Here is a 25,783-nt window from a genome sequence, read left to right on the forward strand (position 1 = left end):
GTTTTAGCCTCAGAAACTTACTGAAGAATCATGGCTTTTGAAGAGCTAGATAGAAAAAAACACTAGTAAATATTTTTCAGAACGTGTTGTTAAGCTGGCATTCATCTAAGGTGAAGGAGACTTTGTTAGTCGCCATTAAGAACTTGTGGATTTTAACATATTTGAAGCATCCTTGTTTGTCCTACCATTTTGCCTCCCTAAAACAAAAACCTAAGTCCAATCAAGTCTTTGGAACTAACTCCAGTCTATGAGAAACTCAAGGATAAAGAAACCTGTTAAATATCCCTACGATGATACAACCAACAAAATCCAGGATATGAGATGTGATCTATACAAGGATGTTTCTTGAAAAATTAAGGGGGAAAAAAAAAAGAGTGAGAGAAAACCTACAGACTAAAAAGACTGTATTTATCAGCCAATTTGAAGAAACCAATTGTAAAAAAAAAAAAAAACTTCTATGACCTGGGCAGATGTGGGCTTTCATGTTAATATTAAATAACTGACCATTTTTAAGATATGATAAAGATATTTTTAAAAAGAGTCCTTATCGTTTTAGAGATACATACTGAAATACTTATGAATGAAATCATAGGAGGTCACCGATTTCACACAAAATAATTCAGGAAAGTGGGTATATTTAAGGATGAAAAAGATCAGCCGTGTGTTGATAACTGTTATGGGTGGGTTATGAGCACATACTAGTATACTTTTGCATACGTCTAAAATCTTCCAAAATAACGAATTTTTAACATTAGTAAACAGTGAATCAGTCAAGAAGAGATGATGGATTTATCAAGATTTCTAATTTAGAAGCATATATTTAAAAAACATAAAGTAAAATCGAGAAAAATTTAACATCCATTTCATAAAACATGAGTATTATCTCAGAAACTAATTTTAATTTACTTCCTGAAAGAGGTTAAGAAAATCATTAGTTTAACATAAACATCACAAATTCAGAAAGATTAGAAAATATATTACTATATAAAGCAATATGTAAAGAATTTTAAATCTACATCATCCACGTGACACTATAAAATCATTTAAGTTAACTGGTATTTTACTTACATTTTCCATATAGTTTGGCTTAAAGCCCTCTTGCTGTCGCCTAAGTTCCTCCTGCTCTCTGTGTCGGATCATTTCCTCCTCACGACGACGATGCTCTTCTTCATGTCTGAAAGATTTTCAGATACAAATTTCAGCATGGTTGACATGAGGCCATAATTGAGTAGTTTATTTCAGGTAAAACAATCATTTATACAAGTTACATTTTGCCAAATCTGTGAATAATTATGGGCTTACTACATTTACCTTCCTTCTTCTATGTTGCTCTAAGCCTTTAATAAATCAAGTAAACCAAGGAAATAAAGTAACTTAACTAGGGTAAATCAAAAAAATAAAGTAACAACATATAACCAGGGTAGTTTACATGCTTACAGACAAGAAACTGGGAGTCCAAGAGCTCAAATGTACTCTACTACTGTATAAAGAAAAATAACCTGGGATCTATCACTGGCACGAGAGAGTTCTTAAAGACACTCAGACCTATCCACTGCAGAGGACCAGACTGCCTGGACAATGATTCTATCATGTGTAGAAGGAAGCCTTAACAAACCCTGTCTCCTCCATTTCATCAACCCGCTGAGGAGGTCCCTCAGAGCAGGTGTCAGCCTACTATCTGCTTTTGTAAAGTAAGTTTTATAGGACAATAATTCACCTACTGTCTATGACTAACCTCAGGCTAGTACAGTGTGGAGTAGTTGAGACAGAGAATATACGATCTGCAAAGCCTAAATTATTTACTATCTAGCCCTTTCACAGAACAAGTTTCCCAACCTCTGCCCCAGAGGTATATTCATCAAGCATGCAGAAAAACTATCTATGTGTGCAGGATTACCATTAAATCAGTAATTATTTATAATATGATTAAAAGGGAAAACCTATAAAATTATATTATATTGACATTTAAATCAATGCAAATTAAAATATATACATGCCCTCCACTCAAAACCAAAAAAGTAATTTAAATAATGAAGACTATATAATAGTGATGCCCCTCAGTAGATTTCATTTGCCAGGTTACTCTTATAAATACCTTTCTTCACTGAATGTAATACTCGAATTTCAAGATCCTTTTCTTGTTCTACAACGCTCTTCCTAAACCTAAGTCCATGAACCAAAAGAAACGATGATGTCTCCCACAGCCAGGAGAAAAACCTGCTGTTAGAACTTCATGTCAGACCATATGCAAGTAACAAAACACTGTTTCCAAGGATTTTCAAGCAAAATCTGGGCTATTTTACGATTCTTGTTTAACCCCCCCAATATACAACTCTATTCAAAGTAACTTGAACATTCAAGTAAACAGGTTAATCCACTTCCTTGATATTAACATAATCATAAATTTTACTATCAAGAAAGTACTTTCATGGGGCCAGTCTGGTGGCACAGTGGTTAGGTTTTGCTCGTTCCCGCTTCGCCAGCCCGGGGTTCTCCAGTTCAGACCCCAGGTGCGGATCTACAAAATGCTTGGCAAGCCTTGCTATGGCAGCATCCACGTATCAAGTAGAGGAAGATGGGCCAGATGTTAGCTCAGGGCAGTCTTCCTCAGCAAAAGGAGGAGGACTGGTGGCAGATGTGAGCTCAGGGCTAATCTGCCTCACAAAAAAAAAATAAATAAAAAAGTAGTAATAATAAAATAAAATTAAATTAAAAACAGAAAATACTTTCGCATTCTTAACTGTTGAAAAGTGCATACAAGTACAGGTTAAAAATTCCCTTATCCAAAAACTCTAAAGACACGTGTTCTGAAACTGAGTTTTTCCAATTTTAAAAAGGTTATACTATTATTACATCCCCAGTGGTATCAGAGGCAGGACCCAATAAATCAACCACATTAACATCTCTGCAGTAAGATAAAAATTCATATTCTGTGGAAATACTATAGGTGTGACATGACCCACAACCGAAGTGCAGGTCATGTTTTAGCATCAAATAGGCTCATATCCGATCCAGCCAATGAATGATACATGAAAAAGCTTTTGGTTTTCAAAGGTTTTGATCTTCAGAATTGCAATAATGACATTGTTGAGGACCAAGTTGTGGCACATAATATAATTTTAAACGTGAAAGTCCACTGCCAGTAAAGTGAACAGAAATATCTGCACAAGTGCGCTGGGATGTATGTACACACAGATATGCACTAGGGCATTCATTAAAGGCAAAAGCTTAAAGACGCAATCAATTATAAATGAGTGACAATTATGGTTCAGTGGTGCCAAAGAACATAATATAACTGTTAAAAAGAGGTAGATTTGCATTCAGTGACATGAAAGAACGTCTAAGGCACAATTGTTAGAAAAAAGGCAAGTAAAAGAATGGTATTCCTATTACTGCTTTTAAAAATCATTTCTATGAGCACAGAAGAGGGTATGAAAAAGTTTATATCACACGAGAATAATTTGAGGAATAAGAGGATTGCCCGTTTTATTTTATACACATATGTATCATGTGAGTTTTGTTTTAAATATGTATTGCCATAACATTTTAATAAAAACCAAATAAAGTATTTCAAACAGAACTTATAATGGACTTCTCCTATCGTTAAAACAATTTTTTTCTCATAAAATGTGAGACTAGATTTACAAATCAGGAGAAAAAAATACATAGTAAAAGGTAAAATCACATTAAAACTTAGGTATTTTTCTCCCTCCATTCCTTGGTCTATAAATCCCAGAATTTCTATTTTATTTTGAACTAAGTTGTGATTACACCACACTGACAATTCCATGATCTAAATTTACAGACAGCATACAGAAACATTACCTATTGTATATATATATATATGTTTGCTTTTAATTTATTCTATTCCACAAGATACTTTCATGATCATTTTTATATTTAATGTCTCTTCTGGTCAAGGATAACATCCTAGGTTATATTCACAAATGGAACTAATAAGTAAAGAAGTGTGACAAATTTTAACAGCCTTCATTTTATATTTAATTGGAAACTGATAAAACCTCAATTTTACAATTTAATGTGAAGCCCACTAATTATTTTCAGTTCTCTTATTTTTGCAGGACTTTGAAAAACTGAGAGGTTCTAGGCACTAAGCTCTGATACGACTAACGGATAAAAACACCTTGCTCCTGTTCCTGTTCAGCGCTATGCCCTCCACACAAACCAGAGGGCTTAGTACATCATACAATCTTTCTATGTCCAATGACATAAATAGGGGAAGAACGGGTATTTGGGTAGGTGAGCAAGGAGGAGGGTGGTGAGAAAAGCAACCAAGGAATAAACGAACAAACAAAACAAACGAACAACTACGGCATGGTCAAGTCCCAGCTTGAACCAGCTTGCCTGGTCTTCCTTCTTCATGGCTACAGCCTCTAAAGAATTAAGTGACCCATAAAAAACAAAGTAATTTGTAGCGTTGAAGGGAAAACCAGAAACTTGTACACTCCAAATTACACAATTTCTCTCAAAATACACTTTCTTAAACCAGTTTTTTCAATCTTCCAACTAACGTAAACCAAAAATGCAGAATCCAAACTCTACTTGCTAACAATTAAAGCTACCTTATGTGGCAGCAGCCTCAGTTAGATAAATCTCTTCAGTTTAACTGCTCTAGTTTTCTTTACTTGCTTTGTCTTGCAAGTACAGAATATATTTGATGATTAAGTTCCAAGACACAACTTTTCCCCTTTCCCTGATACATGCTGCAAAACTGCTCAATTTTAAGACAAGCTGTTCACATGTCTTAAATCAAGATTCTTAAAGTTAATTTGAAAAGAACCTCCCCAGCCACTATGCACAGGTTAAGACTGTTGACAGATTTATCACTGCCTGTATCTGCTTGAACATAGCCAAGCATAAGGTTACCCATCGAACTGTCACCTAACTGTTGAGGTATTTTTACTGTTAGTACACACTTATCTGAATTTCAAACTGAATCTGATATACCCCTGAAGAGTAAATAAAATTAATGAAAAACCATTCAATGAAAAATTACCATGTACAGAGAATTCTTATCACATCAAGAAACCAGTATTCCACCTATGCTGAGACTGGGCAACCAATGAAAAATTCCAGTAAGTACTCCATACTATTTTCGTGCACTTCACTTTCTTTTTAACAATCTGATCATTCCAAATAATGTCTGCCTCCCTCCTATATTACAGTAAGTTCTACAGTGGCAGAGCTTGTGTCTTTTGTTCCCACTGTATCCCCAATACCTGGGGTATTTTTTTTATTTATTTCTAACTTTAAATTTACAGAAAAGTTGCAAAAATAGTACAATTCCTATATATTCCTCATGCAGCATCCCCTAATATTAGCCTCCTACATAACTATAGTACTATTATGAAAACCAGAAATTAGCACTGGTACAACACTACAGATAACTACACATCTTACTCAAATGTCACCACTTTCCCCACTAACATCTCTCCTTTGTTCCAGGACCCTACCCAGAAACCCGCATGGCATTTAATTATTATTTCCCCTTAATCTCTTCTAGTCTGTGACAGTTCAGTCTTTCCTGGTCTTTGATGAACTTAAAGAGAACTGATTATTTTTGTAGAATGTCCTTCAATTTCGGTTTAAGTTTTCTCATGACTGGCATAATGTGATAAATTTTTGTCAAGAAAACCTCAGATGGGGCCAGCCCCATGGCCCAGTGGTTAAGTTCACATACTCCGCTTCGGTGGCCCAAGGTTTCACCGGTTCGGGTCCTGGGCGTGGACATGGCACCACTCCTTAGGCCATGCTGTCCCACATGCCACAATTAGAAGGACCCATAACTAAAATATATAACTATGTACTGGGGGGCTTCAGGGAGAAAAAGGAAAAATAAAATCTTTAAAATCTAATACTATCATTTTTTATTTTGTTGTTGAAATTGTTCCAACTTTGGCCATTAGGAGCTCTTTCAGTTTCGTTTCTGTGTTCTTTCAACACAGCCCATTCTTTTTTGAGTACTTTCTTACTCTTTGGTGCAACATATTCCAGGCTCATCTTGGACTTTTCAGTCCTGGAATCAACCACTTTTCCAAAAACCCTAGTTTCTTTTATTGGAGGACAGTGTTTTGACACAAAAATCTGACCACTAGATGTGCGCACTGTTACTGAGACATCACTGCTTCTAGGTGGACAGGGCTATGAAATATACGTATGTATAAGAACACAGGCATAGATACATAACACACGTCTATATTTCTACATCTGTCTACACTAAATACCACTAAGTTCATACTGATATCTATGATTCCAATTCGACACCACAGGATTCAGTTTAATCTTAGCCTTTCTCCTCGCTCTCTTTCTTTCTGCAACAATGAGAAACGTGGGTCTCATTATCTATGTTTATTAATTTGTTCACTTACAAAAGTATACACATTATTTTCAATAAAGATCTGATCAGAAAGTCTTATGGAAAAAAAGTAGTTTCAGAAATATTAACCCCTATCTCTATGAGAAACATGTTTACTAACTAGATTACAGAATTTATATACTGGTCTTCTTGTCATCAGCCTATAGTATCCAGTCAAGATACTGTTTTCCAAAGTTATTTCAGTTCTTTATTTTCTTCCCATCTCTTATCAGTGTGATAATGTTATCCAATGTAATATAGGAACGTTCATCTGTTATTTTTTGCTTTTTTTTTTTAAAGATTGGCACCTGAGCTAACAACTGCTGCCAATCTTTTTTTTTTCCTGCTTTTTCTCCCCAAATCCCACCAATACATAGTTGTCTATTTTAGTTGTGGGTCCTAGTTGTGGCATGTGAGACACTGCCTCAGTGTGGCCTGAGACGCGGTGCCATGTCTGTACCCAGGATCTGAACGGCGAAACCCTGGGCCACCAAAGTAGAGCATGCGAACCTAATCACTCAGCCACGGGGCTGGCCCCCATCTGTTACTTTTCTTTTTTCTTTCTTTTGTTTGAGGAAGATTAGCCCTGAGCTAACCTCTGCTGCCAACCCTCCTCTTTTTGCTGAGGAAGACTGGCCCTGAGCTAACATCCGTGCCCATCTTCCTCTACTTTATATGTGGGACCTCCTACCAGAGCATGGCTTGCCAAGCGGTGCCATGTCCACACCTGGGATCTGAACTGGCAAACCCAGGGCCACCGAAGTGGAACATACGAACTTAAGTGCTGTGCCAAGAGGCCGGCCCCCCATCTGTTATATTTTTAGACACTATTTTGGGTTGAGTTCTCCCACATTGTTTGGTTTTAATTATTTTTTTTTTCAGCATGTTAAGGGTAGGGTACTAATTATAAATGTCTAGCTGTCAAGTGAAAATATAAGAGGAGAAAACTGGATTCAGATATGATTTTATGTTAGGGGAGGGGAGACTTCCCTTTCTTTGTAAAAGTAGAAGAGACTTTAACATATTTACATAATAGGAAAAGGAACAACAAGAGAGAAGTTGAAAAAAAATCCCTCATCATCTAAGGAGTTCATGTGGGGAGTTGTATACAATTGTGGTTTTCAAACTTTGTGATGCATTAGTATCACCAAGAGGATTTATTAAAGCACACGTGGCTGGGGTCCATTCTCACATTTTCTTTTGTCTTTTTTTTTTTTTTTTAAGATGTTTCCTTTCTCTCCCCCAAAGTCCCCCTGGTTCATAGTTGTGTATTTTTAGTTGTGGATCCTTCTAGTTGTGGTACGTGGGACACCGCCTCAGCATGGCCTGATGAGTGGTGCCATGTCCACGCCCAGGATTCGAACCGGGGAAACCCTGGGCCACCAAAGCGGAGTGTAGGAACTTAACCACTCGGCCAGGGGGCCGGCCCCCACTCCTACATTCTCTGATTCAGTATTTCTGGGGGAGGTTTGAGACTCTGAAGTTTCAAACAACTCCCAAGTTAGAACGCTGATGCTGCCTGTTAAAGTACCATGATTTGGGATTAAGTAGGTTAGAGTAAAATTAGAGTAGTTCCAAAACGGAACTATATACATTTATATAATCAGGTACAAGTTGGAGAAAATACAATAAAATATACTGCACACTACCTATCTCCAGACTGTGAAGACACTTCACACCCATTCAGTTTTACCTGTCCTTATTTTTTATTTCCCATGAGCACCTTCCCACCACAAGCACTTATATTGTTATAACACCTTCAAAAACAAAATTTTAAGTTTGCTTTAATCTATCATAGCTTTGTTCATAACATTCCTAATTATTATGATTTTTGAAACTTTTAAGAGTAATGTCCATCTCATATTTCACAACTAAATATTGCAGGTACAAGGAAAGCTATTAATTTTTGTCTATACATCTTGGATCAACCACTCCAAAACGTTCTTACATAACGTAAGAGATTTTAAGTTGACCATCACAGTTGTCTATTACGTACTGAGATTTTAAATGCCCATACCATTTTCACCACAGATTCCACTTCCAGAAATCTGTTCTAAACAAATTATCAGGAGCACAAAGATGCATAAAGGCATTTACAGTAGTGTTATACACATGAAAAAGTTGAAACTAAGAGCAATACAAACATATGTGCCTCTGGGAAAATGGTCCAGTAAATAATAGAGCATTCTTACAATAAATTATAAACAATAATACCTAAGCTCCTTATGTAAGTTCAAAGTGTATGCTAAGCGTCCTTAACCAGCTAAAAACTCATAATAAACAACTATGCTACTTTGTGGAGTAATTCCCTAGGTGCAGTCAAAAATAGACAACTTTGTTATTTTTTTCTGTATTTTCCAATACAACTTGTACAAGTTGTTTATAATGGGCGGGGGGGGCAGCTTTTATTAATAACACACACAATGAAAACTATATATATTCACATATATGTTACAAGGATGTTCTCTTACCTCAGTTGTATTTGTTTCCGTTTTTGCAGCTCTTGGTTTCTGAGTTCTTCCAAGCGTCTGAGTTCTTCTTGACGCCTCATTAGATCTATAAAATATTGATTACACATTAATACTTTTAGCTTCCCTTTCTGTTATTATAAGTATAGAGATTCTCTTTTACTGGCAACTTATTTAGCAACTTATTCATATTCATGCATCAAGCTTTTTGTTTTATTATGTCATTTTATATTGAAAGATTTCTAGTTGTGTAATTAATCAAATCAATACCTTTTGTGGGCCCGTTTCTTCACGTGTATAAAGAGAATAATAAAATTTATCCTTATGTTAAGAAAATAAAATGGGTAGCAACTGTTTTAACATAGGGCCTAGAACATACTAAAAACAGAATAAATAGTAGGTAGATTCTCACTTACATACTTTTATACAAATTAGAATTTTTTTCCAGCAGCATGTGCAAAGCCCAAAAAGATACCTTGGGAGACATCAGCAGAGGGCATGTGAGAACCCAAAGAACATGTCTCTCAACATAATTAGCAAAAGATTCCTCCTGCACTAAGTCAATGTATTATGAGGAGGGCAATGAGGACTGAATTCTTGAAGGGGGGCGGAAGGTTGAATATTGATTTAAACAAGATCATTTTAAACAAGACAGGCATTCCTGCTGTCACCAATCCTTGCTGTATCATCAAGAACAGAAGTTCCAGAGTAATAAAAGATAATGAAAAGTACATTTGTTTTGCACATCCTAGGAGTAATAAACTTCCCCAGTGCTTAAAAATACTTGTAATCTTACCAAATTACATGTGCATATATGCATAGGTTAAAAAAATATTAAAATAATAAAATACTCTGGATGGCACAATGATTGATTGCTTTTATCATCCTTTTCTCTCACCTTATCATCTCAAATCTCTAAAATGAACATAATTTATCTCAATTGAATGTTTCTTAGTAAGTCGTTTTCAGAACTTACACAATACTAGCAGTTACAGTTAACATTCCATGCACCAGTAAGCCTAACAACATAACTGTAACAAGGTAGGTATCACAACCCTAAAAAGGTAAACACTATCCTCACCATTTTACAGACTGAAAACACACTGAATTACGTATTATGTCATGGTAAAAAGATTCAGATACATCATAAATGTGCTCTAACCATCCAGCTATTAAGGGTTCAACTGGGATACACAGCCAAATCACTCCTTCTTTCCAAAATGCCAGTATCCCAAAGCTGGATGATCAGACTCAACTGGGAAACTTAAAAAATAAAAATTAAAAAACAGATTTGGGGACTCTGCTCAGGAAAGTCCCTTTTGGTATACAGGGTAGAAACCAGGTGATTCTGATAGTATTCCAGTTGAGAAAACACTTAGCTATCTCAAAAACCATTAGGGGCAGGCCCCGTGGCCCAGTGGTTAAGTTTGCATGCTCCACTGTGGCGGCCCAGGGTTTCCTTGGTTTGGATCCTGGGCGCCGACATGGCACCGCTCGTCAAGCCAGGCTGAGGCGGCGTCCCACAGAGCACAACTAGAAGGACCACAACTAAAAAAATATACAACTATGTACTGGGGGGATTTGGGGAGAAAAAAGTGAAAAGAAAAAAAAAACCACTAAACATGACAACAATGATTTTAAACATTTATACCATTAGTCGTCAACCTTAACTGCTCATCAGAATTTTTAAGTACTTTGTAATCATAGACCAATTAAATAAAAATTTCTTGGGATGTGGAGCGGATATTGGTATTTTCTTGAAGCCTCCTAGATGACTCCATTGTGCAACCAACACTGAGAATCATATAACTATCATATAATTACTTTAGCTCGAGAAATGTAGTAGAGACCAAAAATACATAATCTACTTATATTCCTACGAGGAAATGCTTCAATAAGCCAGTCTGGAAAATGTCCTACAATCATACATTATTCAAGAAAAGTCAATCCAGTATATCCTGTAACAATTTTATCATAGTTTTGTAGGTTAGCTGCTCTTAACTCAGGGACTTCTTACCATATATAATAATAAATTTTAAAATATGCATTACATTTTCTTCCATGAAAAGGAGTAAGACAAGAACATGAATGTTTGTTTGCTGACAGCTGGATCTTCTTTTAAGCTGTGCCCATTGAGAAAGCTGCTTTAAACCTCTCAGATCATATTTCCTCACTTGTAACATTGGTATACTAATTAGCTCAAAAGATCTGACAATCAAATTATCAGATAAACACATTATCTGATACTAAGAAGGAGGACTATCAACTTAAAACTGCCATTTTACATTTACTAAATTATTTCTGTAAGTTGCTACTATTCAAAGCTCCTGAAATTTCACTACAGTTTATATATTTGTACACTGCCATGATAATATCTTTCTGAGGGGAACGTTACCAAAAAATATATATAACTAGACATGTTTATCTTCTGATCCAGTAAATCACACTCATAGAATTTTTCTTAAAAGAAAATCCAAAGGCACCCATTAACATGAAGACATCAGCTGTGGGACTACTTATTACTAGACCAAACAATATTTAAAAACGTTTACCTAACAGATTTTTTTTTTTTTGAGGAACATTAGCCCTAAACTAACATCTGCTGCCAGTCCTCTGCTTTTTGCCGAGGAAGACTGGCCCTGAGCTAACATCTGTGCCCATCTTCCTCTACTTTCTATGTGGGACGCCTACCACAGCATGGCTTGCCAAGCGGTGCCATGTCCGCAGTCAGGATGCGACCTGGCGAACCCCGGGCCGCCAAGGTGGAACGTGCACACTTAACCGCTGCATCACTGGGCCACACCCTACCTAACAGATTTAATGATAAAAGAACATAAAACTATATCTATACTATAATTTCATTATATTATAAACATGGGTATATGGCAAAAGGGAACAGAGGGAAATATAAATTCGAAGTTTAATTTGCTAGAATATAAGAAATTGTTTTCTCAACTTAATATCCTTCAAATCATGAAAACCGAAGGCACGCTCTCTGACCCAACAATTATACTTTCTAGAAATACAAGAATTGAAAGGGCATATCTAGTCCCAAGGAAAAATTAAAATATTATGGTGTAGAAGATATATCTTGAATACAAGAATGAACAGATGAAAAGATGTAATAAAGCAAGTATGGCAAAATTTTAAACATAGAATCTAAGTGGTGAACACCTTAAAATTCCTTCAACTTTTTTCTTCCTTTTCTTTTTAAACTGCCACACACTGCACCTCATTTGCATGTGTCTGGAGTCTTTGAAAGGGTGACTACCCTACATTCTCCTACAAATGACCTTGAGAGCTTGTCTGGACGTTTTAGCAGGGAAACGCAGCTACTTGTGTACCCTTGACCAAAAACTGGTCCTCCTCTACCAGGGAACGTCGTCCTCTTCAAACTAGTGTGTAGCTTCAGGAGGGACGCACATGGAGCATGGAGGGACACACGTGGAGTGGGAAGGGAGGAAGGGGACACCTGCCTAGCCAGCTGGATCAGCCAAAGCAACCCTGGTGATCAATGGGGTGACAGACGTCACAGACAGATCACCCTCACGTCCTCAACTTTTTTACATTTAAAACTTCTCATAACAAAAAGTTGGGGGGGGACACACACTGGATAAGTTAGTGGACTGTAAAAAGAAAGAATTCATATGGAAGCCTGGTAAAAGGATCAAGTCACTTACAAGAGGGAAAAAACTCAGGCTTACCTCAGACTTCCCCACAAACATTCAACGCAAGACGACAATCAAACATGCTATCAAGTACTCAAGAAAGGAAGAGGGATAAGATCCATAAATGTTGTATCATTCAAGTACCAGTTTAAAGTACAAGGATCACAGATAATATTTTAGAACATGGAAGAACTCTAAGAACATTGTTTCTGTGAAGCCTTGTTAAAGGAATCATGAAAGCTGATCAACATCAGACAATCAGGTGAACAAGAGAAAAGACATGACTCAACCTATTTAAAATACAGTCAAAATTTAAACATGTATGAGGATTATGGTTAAAGAACATTGAGTCAAAATGGAAACAGGATATCGAAGTGGTATCTGCAGTTCCATGTTCACTGTAGCATTATTCACAATAGCCAATATATGGAAACAACCATCCAATAACAGATGAACGGATAAAGATAACGTGGTGTATGTATATACAATGTAGTATATAGACACAGATATACACACAGTGTGGTATATATATATACACACTCACACAACGGAATATTATTCAGCCATGAGAAAAGGAAACTCTGCCCTTTGCAACAACAGCGATGGACCTTGAGGGCATTATACTCAGGGAAATATGCCAGACTGACAAATACTACACGGTATAAGTTAGATATGGAATCTAAAAGAAGTCAAACGCATAGGAAAACAAAGTAGAAAAGTGGTTACCAAGGGCTGAGAGGTGGTGGAAACAGACAGAGGTTGGTAAAAGGATACAAACTCTCAGCTATAAAGTGAATAAGGCCTAAAGGTCTAATACGTATAACATGGGATTCCACTGTAATGTATAATTCAAAGTTGGTAAGAGAGTAGAAATTAAATGTTCTCATCAAAATAAATAAACAAACAAAAGCAGCTTTTATACTTAAAACAACATTAAGTCAGTGTCATAAATCCAGACAAACAGAAGCAAAATAGAAAAAAGCTGAGAGGAAAAGAGAACGAAGGAAAAACCAAACATGCCTACTTCCTCATTCTTTTTTCTTTGGTAATCAGGAATCAAAAGATAACATTTAAAGGAAATAAATATACTTCCATTACTTGATTTATCAATACAAAGGCATATATAAAGAATTTTAATATAATCAAAAACTCAGTGGTGGAAGAGGAGAGACTAACAGCAAAATGCATGGCAGAGTTTATATTACCTACTGAGAGTTACATAATCACAGTTAACAAAGATAATACAAAAATAACCATGAAGAAAATTCAGGAACTGCCTCCTATACCGATGATCAGAAACAGATGGAAAAGGAAAACAATTACCTGTAATAAGCGTAATAGGATTTGGATCCAGAAAGGACTAAATAAACATCAATAAAGTATAAATGAAGAAATTATTAAGAGGTACTGGTATGCCAAATAAGAATCGATATTTACAAAAATTTGCAAAGATATATATATAAATACACATTGCAGCATTGTTTTTACTAACAAACTGGAAAGAGAAGTAGATATTCCATAGATGAGTTAAATTTACAGTCATTTAACAGAATGTGGTACAACCATTTAAAAAAATGAAGCAGATCTATATGTATGTACTTACATAGAAAGTCAAAAAGTAAAGTGCAGAAGAAAATAAATAGGAGTTTTTTTCTGGTTAAAATAAATATACAGACACATATTTACTGACATATGCACGATTTCTTTTCATTAAAGGATACAAAAGAAACTGTTAAACTATAGAAGAGGGGCCAGCCACATGGCATAGTGGTTAAGTCTGGCACATTTCATTTCAGCAGCCCAGGTTCACGGGTTCGAATCCCGGGTTCAGATGTACACCACTCATCAAGCCATGCTGTGGCAGCAACCCACATACAAAACAGAGAAGACTGGCACAGATGTTAGCTCAAGACTAATTTTTCTCAAGCAAAAAAAGAGGGGGGGCCAGCCCAGTGGCATAGCGGTTAAGTTAGCATGCTCCACTTCAGCGGCCCAGGGTTTGCCAGGTTGGATCCCAGGCACAGATCTATGCACCGCTTATCAAGCCATGCTGTGGCAGGCATCCCACATATAAAGTAGAGGAAGATGGCACGATGTTAGTTCAGGGCTAATCTTCCTTAAAAAAAAAAAAAAAAAAGAGGAAGATTAGGGCTGGCCTGATGGCATAGTTGTCAAGTTTACACACACTGCTTCAGCAGCCTGGAGTCTGCAGGTTCAGTTCCCAGGTGTGGACCCACACACCACTCATCAAGCCATGCTGAGGCAGCATCCCACATACAAAATAGAGGAAGACTGGCACAGACGTTAGCTCAGGGCCAATCTTCCTCACCAAAAAGAAAGAAAAGTCAAAAAAAAAGAAAAACAAGATGAAGATTGGCAACAGATGTTAACTCAGAGCGATTCTTCCTCACCAAAAAAATCTTGAAAATAAATTTTAAAAAGTAATACAAAGAAGAAACAGTGATTATCACAAGAAACCAGGTGGGCACACAGAAGGGGGCACCTTTTCTGTACTATTTGAGCTCTCTACTTCCCTGATAGGTCAACTAGAGAGTTCTGCACTTCTGCAGAGCCACACAACTAAGGTTACCTTAACTCCTTGATCTGAATACACTCTTAGAAACGCTGGATGAAATATAAAATTGTAGAACAAAAAAATAAAATTGTAGATTTTTTAAACAAACTAATACTGAAGTGCTTTTATCACCTGCATACTTTCGCTGAAATAAATAGAAGATGTACTTCAGCGGAAGTAAACCCAGAAGCAAGGAATAGGATATACTAAGCAATGTGCTTTTCTAATACTATAAACTAAAATATTATTAAGAAGGGTTATAAATACAGGCATATCTCAGTTATTGCGGGTTCAGTTTCAGACCACCACAATAAAGTAAGAATCACAATAAAGCAAGTCACAAACTTTTTGGTTTCCCAATGCGTATAAAAGTTATGTTTATACTAGAGTCATAAACCATGTTAACGACATTTCAGTCAACACTGGACCACATATACAATGGTGGTTCTCTAAGATTAGTACTATACAGCCTCGGTGTGTAGTAGGATATACCATCTACGTTTGTATAAGTACACTTATATGTTTGCACAACAACGAAACTGCCTAAGGACACATCTCTCAGAACATATTCCCATCATTAAGCGATGCACGACTGTACTATATTAAGTGTATAATAGCGTTATAGCTAAAGAAACAATGTACACGCCTTAATTAACAAATACTTTATTGCTAAAAAATGCTAACCATCCTCTGAGCCTTCATCTGAGTCGTAATCTTTTTCCTGGTGGAGGGTCTTGCCACAATGTTGATGGCTGCTGACTGATCAGGGCAGTGGTTGCTGAAAGATGGGTGGCTGCAGCATTTTCTTAAAATAAGACAAAACTGAAGTTTGCCTCATTGATTTTCTTTCAAGAAGGATTTCTCTGTAGCATGCAATGCTGTTTGATAGCATTTTACCCGCAGAACTTCTTTCCAAATTGGAGTCAATCCTCTTAAATCCTGCCACTGCTTTATCAACTAAGATCATGTAATATTCTAAATCTTTTGTTATTTCAATGATCTTCACAGCATCTTCACCAGAAACAGGTTCCATCTTAAGAAACAACTTTCTTTGCTCCTCCATAAGAAGCAACTCATCATCTTTTCAAGTTTTATCATGAGATTGCAGCAATTCAGTCAGATCTTCAGGCTCCACTTCTAATTCTAGGTGTTTTGCTATTTCCACAATATCTAGTTACTTCCTCCACTGAAGTCTTGAACCTCTCAAAGTCATCCATGACGGTTGGAATCAACTTCTTCCAAACTGCTGTTAAGGCTGATATTTTGACCTCTTCCCATGAATCACAAACATCTTAATGGCATCTAGAATAGTGAATCCCTTCCAAAAGATTTTCAATTTACTTTGCCCAGATCCATCAGAGGAATCACTATCTATGGCAGCTATACCCTTATGAGATGTATCAAATAATAAGACTTGCAAGTTGAAATTACTCCTTGATCCATGGGCTGAAGAATGGACGTTGTGTTAACAGGCATGAAAACAACATTAATCTCTTGTACATCTCCATCAGAGCCCTTGGATGACCAGGTGCATTGTCAATGAGCAGTAATATTTTGAAAGAAATCATTTTTCCTGAGCAGCAGGTCTCAATAGTGGGCTTAAAAGATTCAGTAGGGGTCAGCTCGGATCCCAGGTGTGGACCTATACATATTGCTTATCAAGCCACGCTGAGGCAGGCGTCCCACATACAAAATCAAAGAAGGGCACAGATGGTAGCTCAGGGCCAATCTTCCTCAGCAAAAAGGAGGATTGGCAGCAAATGTTAGCTCAGGGCTAATCTTCCTCAAAAAGGAAAAAAAATATTCAGTAAACCATGTAGGAAATAGATGTGCTGTCACCCAGGCTTTGCTGTTCCATTTACATAGCACAGGTAGGGTAGATTTAGCATAATTCTTAAGGGCTCTGGGATTTGGAGAATGATAAATGAGCAGTGCCTTCAACTTAAAGTCACCAGCTGCACTGGCCCCTAACAAGAGAGTCAGCCTGTCCTTTGAAGCCAGGCACTGACTTCTCCTCTCTAGCTATGAAAGTCCTACATGGCATCTTCCGATATACGGATGTTTCATCTACGCTGAAACTCTGCTGTTTAGTGTAGCCGCCTTCAGTAGTGATCTTAGCTAGATCTTCTGGAGAACTTGCTGCAGCGTCTACATCAGCACCTGCTGCTTCACCTTGCACTGCTATGTTATGGAGACGCTTCTTTCCTTAAACCTCATGAACCAACCTCTGCTGGCTTCAAACTTTTCTTCTGCAGCTTCCTTACCTCCCTCAGCCTTCAGAGAACAGAAGAGAGTTAGGGCCTTGCTCTGGATTAGGCTTTGGCTGAAGGGAATGTTGTGGCTGGTTTGATCTTCTATACAGACCACGAAAACCTTCTCCATATCAGCAATAAGGCTGCTTTACTTTCTTAGCATTCATGTGTTCACTGGAATAACACTTTTAATTTCCTTCAAGAACTTTTCCTTTGCATTCACAACTTGGTTAACTGCTTGCTGCAAGAGGCCTAGCTTTTGGTCTATCTCAGCTTCAACCTGCCTTCCTCATTAACCTTAATCATTTCTGGGTTTTGATTTAAAGGGAGAGACACAAATTTCCTTTTCACTTCAACACTTAGAGGCCACTGTAGGGTTATTAACTGGCCTAATTTCAATATTGTCGTGTCTCAGGGAATATGCAGGCAAGAGGAGAAGCAGAGAGGGGGAGAAACGGCCCGTCGGTGGAAAAGTCAGAAAACACACAACATTTATCAATTAAGTTTGGCACCTTATATGGGTGCAGTTCATTGTGCCCCAAAACAATTACAATAGTAACGTGAAAAATCACTCATCACAGACCACCATAACAAATAAAGTAATAATGAAAAAGTTTGAAATATGGCAAGAATTACCAAAATGTGACACAGAAACATGAAGTGAGCAAATGCTGTTAAAAAAATGGCACCAACAGACTTGTGGCAGGATTGCCACAAACCTTCAAGTTGTAAAAAACGCAGTATCTGCAAAGTGCAATAAAGCAAAGCACAATAAAATGAGGTATTCCTGTAAACACACAAAAAGCAATAAAATAAAAGCTCATGGGAAATAACTCCAAAATTACTCCGCTTCAAAAGTCAAGATGCCCTTAGGAGGGAGGCAAAAATGCCCTTAGAAGGGAGGCAAAGCTTTTTAAGAGCTTAATGAGGGGCCGGCCCGGTGGCACAGCAGTTAAGTGCACACGTTACACTATGGCGGCCCGGGGTTCACTGGTTCGGATCCTGGGTGCGGACATGGCGCTGCTTGGCAAGCCATGCTGTGGTAGACATCCCACATATAAAGTAGAGGAAGATGGGCATGGATGTTAGCTCAGGGCCAGTCTTCCTCACCAAAAAGAGGAGGATTGGCAGCAGGGCTAATCTTCCTCAAAAAAAAAAAAAAGCTCTACGAAGCCTAAAGAAATGTCATTCTTTATCATCACTATATCCTCAGTACCTGAGACAGTGTCTTCTATAACTAACATTAAATACGTGCTGACATAATGACTGTTATACTACTGTTTGTCAGCAGCAGCAACAAATATCTTTTAGCACAAATGTTTTCATATCTAATCAATGTTATTTCCTAACTATGGCATGACTGTAGAGTGGGAAAACAAAGGGGCAAGTGTCTGGCAGGCTATGACAAGAGAACAATTCATACTGAACAGAAGTACTACAGGAATCATGGAGCTTAGGAAACTAATTTTTTCAAAATTTCCCAGTTGATTCTGACGTGTAATCAAATTTTAAAACCACAAAACCACTGGACTGGATAAACTTAAAGTTCTCTCTTCCAGCTCTAAGCAGCCAAAATTCTGTAACTTTATCTTAGGTAATGATTTTCACATGTTCTATAACAGACGAGACTTAGTTTTAAACATATTACATGATTTTATTAGAGGAAGAGTGAACTTACAGAACTACTATGTTTAGGGTCCAAATGAAACCAGAAACGTCTGGCTAGTATCTACTGTTTGTTGAGTTGGATTTTGTTTTAACTTATTTAACATAAGCATAGTTGTTCAGTGACTTGATCGTAACTGCTCAATAAACATTTACTGAATAGGAAAAAAAATAACCCTGGACTTTATCCTAAAGGAAATGAGAATCTACCAAAAACATTTAAAGATGGATGATGATCAAATTTTCACCTTTAAAAGAAATACTGGCTATCATATAAACAACAGTATAGAAGAGGCCTAGATTAGATGGCACAAAAGCCAGTAAGAAGGCTACTACAGAAACCCAGGCAGGCATCTGCGGTGCCTTCATCTCTGGGGGAAGCCAAGAGAAGGCAGATAACCATTTACTGAAATGCTAAATTAAAACAACAAAACAACAAAACTTAAGAGCAAATAGAAAACAATCGGATGCTTATTTTAAGAAATACAAAACTATTACAGATAGTGGAAAAAAGGAGTGGTAGGAAGAGCCAGGAACAACTATTTGGAGAATTAAAGAACAGAAAAGAAGGTGGTGGAGAGAGAACAATAAAGATAGGCAGGCATAAAAAGAAACCTAGAAAGAGGAAAAGGGAAGAAGAAGGGAGCTTCTGGGATATATTTAAGCAGCTTGTCATGTCACGTTAGGGATTAGACCAGTTAATATGAGAATAAATTATCAACTACTAAGACGGCACTTAGCTCAGGTGTCAAGTGTTTAAAATCTTGTCAGTAACAGAATTAGTCTTTCTGACTCCCCATATCTATCAGCATACATGAATTTTTCTCATTTCTTCCAAAGAATATATACTTCTAATCTTCTGATGTATAGTAATAATCTTAAATGGCCAACATCTGTCCTAATTCTTCTTTCCATCAAACAAAATCTTTTTTTTTTTTTTGAGGAAGATTAGCCCTGAGCAAACTGCTGCCACTCCTCCTCTTTTTGCTGAGGAAGACTGGCCCCGAGCGAACATCTGTGCCCATCTTCCTTTACTTTATACATGGGACGCCTACCACAGCATGGCTTGTCAAGCGGTGCCATGTCCGCACCCGGGATCTAAACAGGCAAACCCCAGGCCGCCAAAGCGGAACATGCACACTTAACGGCTGCGCTGCTGCGCCACTGCGCCGGCCCCAATCAAACAAAATCTTAATATGTGACTTTATGCCATATCTACATCACAAGAACTACCAACTATGTTTCTCTTTTTGCCAGAAGAATCATGTACTTGCTACTGGCAAAATTTAACAACCCTAATTACTTCCAACAATGCTACTTATATAGGTAAAACTTACTTTTAATAAGTTTTTTTTTTTTAAGGAAATTCTCTTGGAAAAGGGAGATTTTTGTTTCTAATATGTTGAGTTCCAATGGTCTCTAAATCCTAACTGGTAACTTAATTAGTAACAGGTATCAGTGGGAAATATAAATGAACCTCAAGAATAAAAAAAACATACCCCAACTATACAAAACCCGTTTTTACCTTGCCTCATTAGCATTAATTGGTGTTCGTGCCTAGCTGCTTCCATTTCTGCCTCCAGTTTCTCTTTGGCTTCTCTGATGTTTCTATCAACCTGCTCACGCTGCTGCTTTTCCATTTCGTCAAGAGCCTTCCATCGAGATGCATACTCAAATTCAAATGTCCCAGGTTGAGCAAAACGTGGCGGCTGTTCTCTTTCCCTAAGTTTACATTTGAAAACATGCAGAAACTTATGTTTAAAAGGTAAAATAAGGATAACAAGAACTACCATTTACTGAGCACTTACAATGTCCATGGCACTGTACTGAATCACTGCACTCCAATGTCCAGGCAAGTACTCCAATTACCTCATGGCAACACTGTAATGCAGGTTTTAACAAGCCTCAGTTTGAGAAAGTGCCGTAGGATGCCCAAATAATAAGTAATGGAACCAGGATTCAAACCTAGGCAACCTGCACTCCCCTAATTATCACCTCTAATGAAGCCCTTTCTGATTTTCAATCAACCAACAATTTCACTTAAGGCAGTCTGCAACATAGGAATCAAATATGTCCTAAGTTAACCATCCAGAATCAGATTTTTTTTCTCTAAAAGTAATTAACTTTTAGGGATAGTAGTAAAAGCAGACGGAGTTTATTGAGTGTTATGTGCCAAGTTAAGTAGCTAGGCCAAAAAATAAAGGTCTAACTTACTACAACTGTAGTTATTTAATACTTTTTTTCCCTTGCTAAACTGTAAACTCAATGAGGACATAAAATTTGTCTGTTAATTGCTGTACCTCAAGTACCTAGCACACTATCTGGTACATTGTACATATTTGCTATTAATTTCTTGAATGAACGAATAAATGATAAGCAAACGACCAAGAAATTTTTTAAAAACTAAAGACCTATGAATGCACCTGAAATTCAAAGAAATTCTTCAATTATTCTTACCTATCATAACTTGTATTAAAAACTATTGATAAGAACACAATCCCCACCCCACCCATAAAAGTATAGATGCTTTGCATCACACTTTTATTTTGGGAGGGTAGGATAAAGTTGGGAGACAGGGAGGTTGTCACAGAGGGAAAGGATGTAGTAACAAGAAACAGCTTCAAAGATCTTCAAAGGTATATAAGGAAAATCAAAGTTAACCATGATCTAGGAGTTCTATACCTAAAAAATTGACTTGGATTTTTTTCTTCTTAAAGTACTGACTGAAAAAGGGAAAGGAATAGAGGGATCTACCACTCACTAACTTTTCTGAAAGAATTGTTTATTAGTCAGTAGTTTTGTTTGTTGTTTTTGTTTTGTTTTCTTTTTTTGGTGAGGAGGATTGGCCCTGAGCTAATGTCTGTTGCCAATCTGTCTCTTTTCACTTGAGGAAGATTGACCCTGAGCTAACATCTGTGCCAATCTTCCTCTATTTTGTATGTGGGACACCACCACAGCACAGCTTGACAAGCGGTATGTGCATATCTGCACCCAGGATCTGAACCTGTGAAGCCCAGGCCACGAAAGCAGAGCATGCAAATTTAACCACCATGCCACTGGGCTAGCCCCTTAGTCTGTAAGTAATTCCTAAGTCAGACGTTGACTAAAATCATAAACATAAAAAATTCTTCACTTTCTCCCAAAGGAAACACTATTGAAACAAAATGAATTTGAATCATGGTTCACATACTTTTGGAACATTCCCTTCTGAGTATAACTCTTTAGCAGTAAAACTGGGAATATAACAAGATCTTCTAAGGTTTTCTGGGATAACGAATTCATTAGATAAACAAATATCACCTATAGTACATGTCCTACCAAAGTGAGCAATACAAATTCCATTTCTCATAACACTCCAATAATTCCAGTTCTTTAATTCCTGAATCCAAAAGTATACTCTATTTCAAATTCATAATGAAAAGCTTTAACTAGAAAAAAAGTCAAGTAAATAGGATATCACAATAAGTCTTTGAAAAATAGCTTCATAAGAGAAATTAAAATGGTTATGAGTTACAACCAATTACCACTGATCCTTCTCTGAAATAGTTTCACCCCTTGCTGTCAAGACACGCTGGTTGCCCCCCTACTCCAATGACTGCTCCCACTCAGTCTTTGCTGATTCCTTTTGATCTCCTCAACCTCTACATATTGGAGTATTCCAAGGTCAGTCTTTTGACATAGTTTTCTATCACGTGATAACTCTAGCCCAGACAGCTCACAGAAATTGCAGATGGAAATCCAACTACTTACTTAACATCTCCACTTGGATGTTCAAAAGCCATCTCAAACTTAACATGTCCAAAACAGGGTTTGTGATCTTCCCCCCCCAAAATCTGCTCCTCCTACAGGATTCTCCAAATTAGTCATTAGCAATTTCCATACTTCCAGTTACTCAGGCCCAAAACCTTGTAATCATGCTTTTAACTCTTTCTCCCACATCTCCACATCCATCAGCAAAATCCAAAGTCTATTTTCAAACTATATCTACAATCTGACCACTTCTCACCATCACCACCGTGACTACTCCATGTCAGTAGCCTCCTAAACTTATCTCCCCAACTCTACCCTTGGCTCTTAAGAATCTACTCTTAAAACAGCAGTCAGAAAGTTCCTGTTAAGATTAAGTCACTACTCTGCTCCTTCCTTTCTCATAAAACACAAAAGCAAAAGTCAGCTCAGTAGCCTTCAAGGCCCAACAGTTCGCATTCTCCCCAATATGTCCTACCTCTACTTCATCACTACTATTTCCCCCTTACTCACTATGCTTCATCCAAATCCGCCTTTTTACTGTTCCTGGGACATGCCAGAGTCTGCCCTGAGGCTCTTTGTAGCTACTATTCCCTCTGCCGAGATCACTATTCTCTACCCCACCCCATTTCTGATAGCTACAAGGCTAGCTTCCACCCCCTCCTCAAGATGTTAATCAACATCACCCTGTCAGGTAGGCTTCCCTAACCACCTGTATAAAAGAGCCACAATCCTCTGCTCCACAGCACCCACTTTTCCCTGTCTTCGTTCCACTTCTTTTATTGTTTACTCCCCTTAACACCCCCACACAACATGAATTTCTGGTCTACTCTGTTCACTGATACATCTCCAACATCAGGCATATAGCAAGGACTCATAGTTAAATCAACTACAAGGAAAAACATTTAAATGCACTAAAATCAAAGAATGCTAATTAAAACAATGTGCATAAAATATCGTTTTGAACATAAACTATCAAATCTTAAAATCATAACATCCATTTTTTTGTCAGGATGAAGAAAAATATTTATATACATACACCAATGAGTGTAAATGGGTATAAGGTTCCTGGGGAACCATGTGCCAAGATTAATCAACTTTAAAGATGCATATTCTTTCATCTAAGGCTTTATACCTCACATTAGTGGTTTTTTAAACTACTACTTCTCACCGCTTAATACATATTTTATAATCTTTGGTTCATTATTTATTATATATTATGTATCTCCACCACCAGAAATGAAAGCATCAAGAGGGCAGAAACAGTTCAAAGCTGCACTAGTAGCTCCTAGAACAGTGCCTGGCACTCCAATATTTGTTAAATGCACAGATGCAAATGTGTTACAGTTTTATTTCTTGTAATAAACAAGTGATTGGTTAAAAATAACACAAGGTGGGGGCTGGCCCTGTGGCCGAGTGGTTAAGTTCACATGCTCTGCTGCTGGCGGCCCAGAGTTTCACTGGTTCAAATCCTGGGCGCGGACATGGCACTGCTCATCAAGCCATGCTGAGGCAGCATCCCACATGCCACAACTAGAAGGATCCACAACTAAAAATATACACATATGTACCAGGGGGGGTCTTTGGGAGAAAAAGGAAAAAATAAATAAATAAAATCTTTAAAAATAAATAAATAAATAACACAATGTTATTCATATGGGCAACTTACATAAAAATACCTATATGATACTAAGTGAAAAACAACTGGCAAAAGAATAATACAAACATTTTGCAAATAGGTTATTTTTCTTTTTCATCTCTAAAAAGTTCTTCCCCTGTGCTAAGTCATTTAACTCGGACCTCCCCTACTCTACCCCCTAAAAAAGTCTCCTTTTAACTTACAATACACCTTAAGCATAGTAATTACAGAAATATTTTCACAATACCTATATTTCATTGTTTCTCTAGCATAAATATTACTGACAGTCTCCTCCTACCTATCCACCCCTGCCCCAATTATAAAAGTAGAGACTTTTCTTAGTAAAGTTAACGTTTTACCGATATACAAAAGAAAACTAGCATTCCATGTAGACCAGGCCAGTCCATTAACCAGATTATATGACTAAACACAACACCTTCTAATCCAACAATACTGGATAACAAATGTGATGTAAGAAATATCCTTGATAGCACATATTTAAAATATCTTTATTAATAAAATCTTACTTATGATATTGTTGAGTTTTCTGCATTAGCTTCTCTGGCAAGCCATCTTCATCGTCAAACTGCTCCATAGGCTCCACAATGACTGGACGCGGGGTCCTAGATAGACAAAAAGTATTAACAAAAATACAGTGTCTGGAATTAACATCCTTCTAGAAATATTTTATAACAATTCCAAGATATATACTTGGATCTCTTGAGAAAAATGTCTCAGAAATTATCATATATAGTCATAAAAAGTCAATAAACATGTGCAGCACCAGACACAGGTGAACATCAAAGATGAATGCCTGTTTTTAGAGCAGAGTCTACTGAAGATGACAGAAACGTAAATCAACAAGAATGAACCTGTGTAACCACTGTAGCTAACTCTTACAAAGTATGATGGAAAGGAATAACTTATGTTTTATCCATGTGGTGTCATCAATCTCATGTCCCACCGTCTCAAACTCCCATCTCTGCCTACCTCCCAGCTTCCCTCTGTGTCTTGTTCAGTCTGGCTCAGAAAAATATTTCTAAAACATAAAGACAGACCTCAAGGATATCAGCCAAGAAAAAGGGAAGGAGGGGGAGCCAGAGGACACAACACATTCAAGGAGGAAGTTGGAGGGAAGAGGGAAACAATAGTAGATAATGACTTGGAAACCCTCCTTCTTTACTATTTTCCTAAGTAAAACAGGAAGAAGGGAAAGCTCATTGAGGAAAGACAAAAAAGGGAAATAAGCGGAGTGGATGATATATTGATAATAAAATTTTCCTTGCTATCACTCTCTCACCATGCAAACAATAGTGAAATCTATTGATACCACCTTCTGAACAGAGATGCTTCAGAGAAAAACAAATCACTGTTAAATTTTGAGGTGGTAACA

General features: G+C 37.3%; 1 protein-coding gene across 25 annotated transcripts in view; it reads right to left on the bottom strand.

Annotated features, from left to right (window-relative positions):
• Positions 1 to 25,783, bottom strand: part of PSPC1 (paraspeckle component 1) — a 103,299-nt gene that overhangs the window by 58,930 nt on the left and 18,586 nt on the right. For all 25 annotated transcript variants that reach the window (XR_011527727.1, XR_011527725.1, XR_011527723.1 and 22 more), the window contains exons 3-6: positions 24,918 to 25,013; positions 20,530 to 20,726; positions 8,848 to 8,932; positions 1,069 to 1,174 (exon numbers count right to left, since the gene is read on the bottom strand). Coding sequence is in view for 2 of the 25 variants with exons in the window: in XM_070577771.1 (XP_070433872.1) it covers positions 1,069 to 1,174; positions 8,848 to 8,932; positions 20,530 to 20,726; positions 24,918 to 25,013 (484 nt within the window). In the remaining 23 variants the exon portion in view is untranslated. The remainder of the gene's footprint in view (positions 1 to 1,068; positions 1,175 to 8,847; positions 8,933 to 20,529; positions 20,727 to 24,917; positions 25,014 to 25,783) is intronic.

Source organism: Equus przewalskii, chromosome 16, assembly GCF_037783145.1.
Source record: "Equus przewalskii isolate Varuska chromosome 16, EquPr2, whole genome shotgun sequence".
Taxonomy (NCBI): Eukaryota; Metazoa; Chordata; class Mammalia; order Perissodactyla; family Equidae; genus Equus; species Equus przewalskii.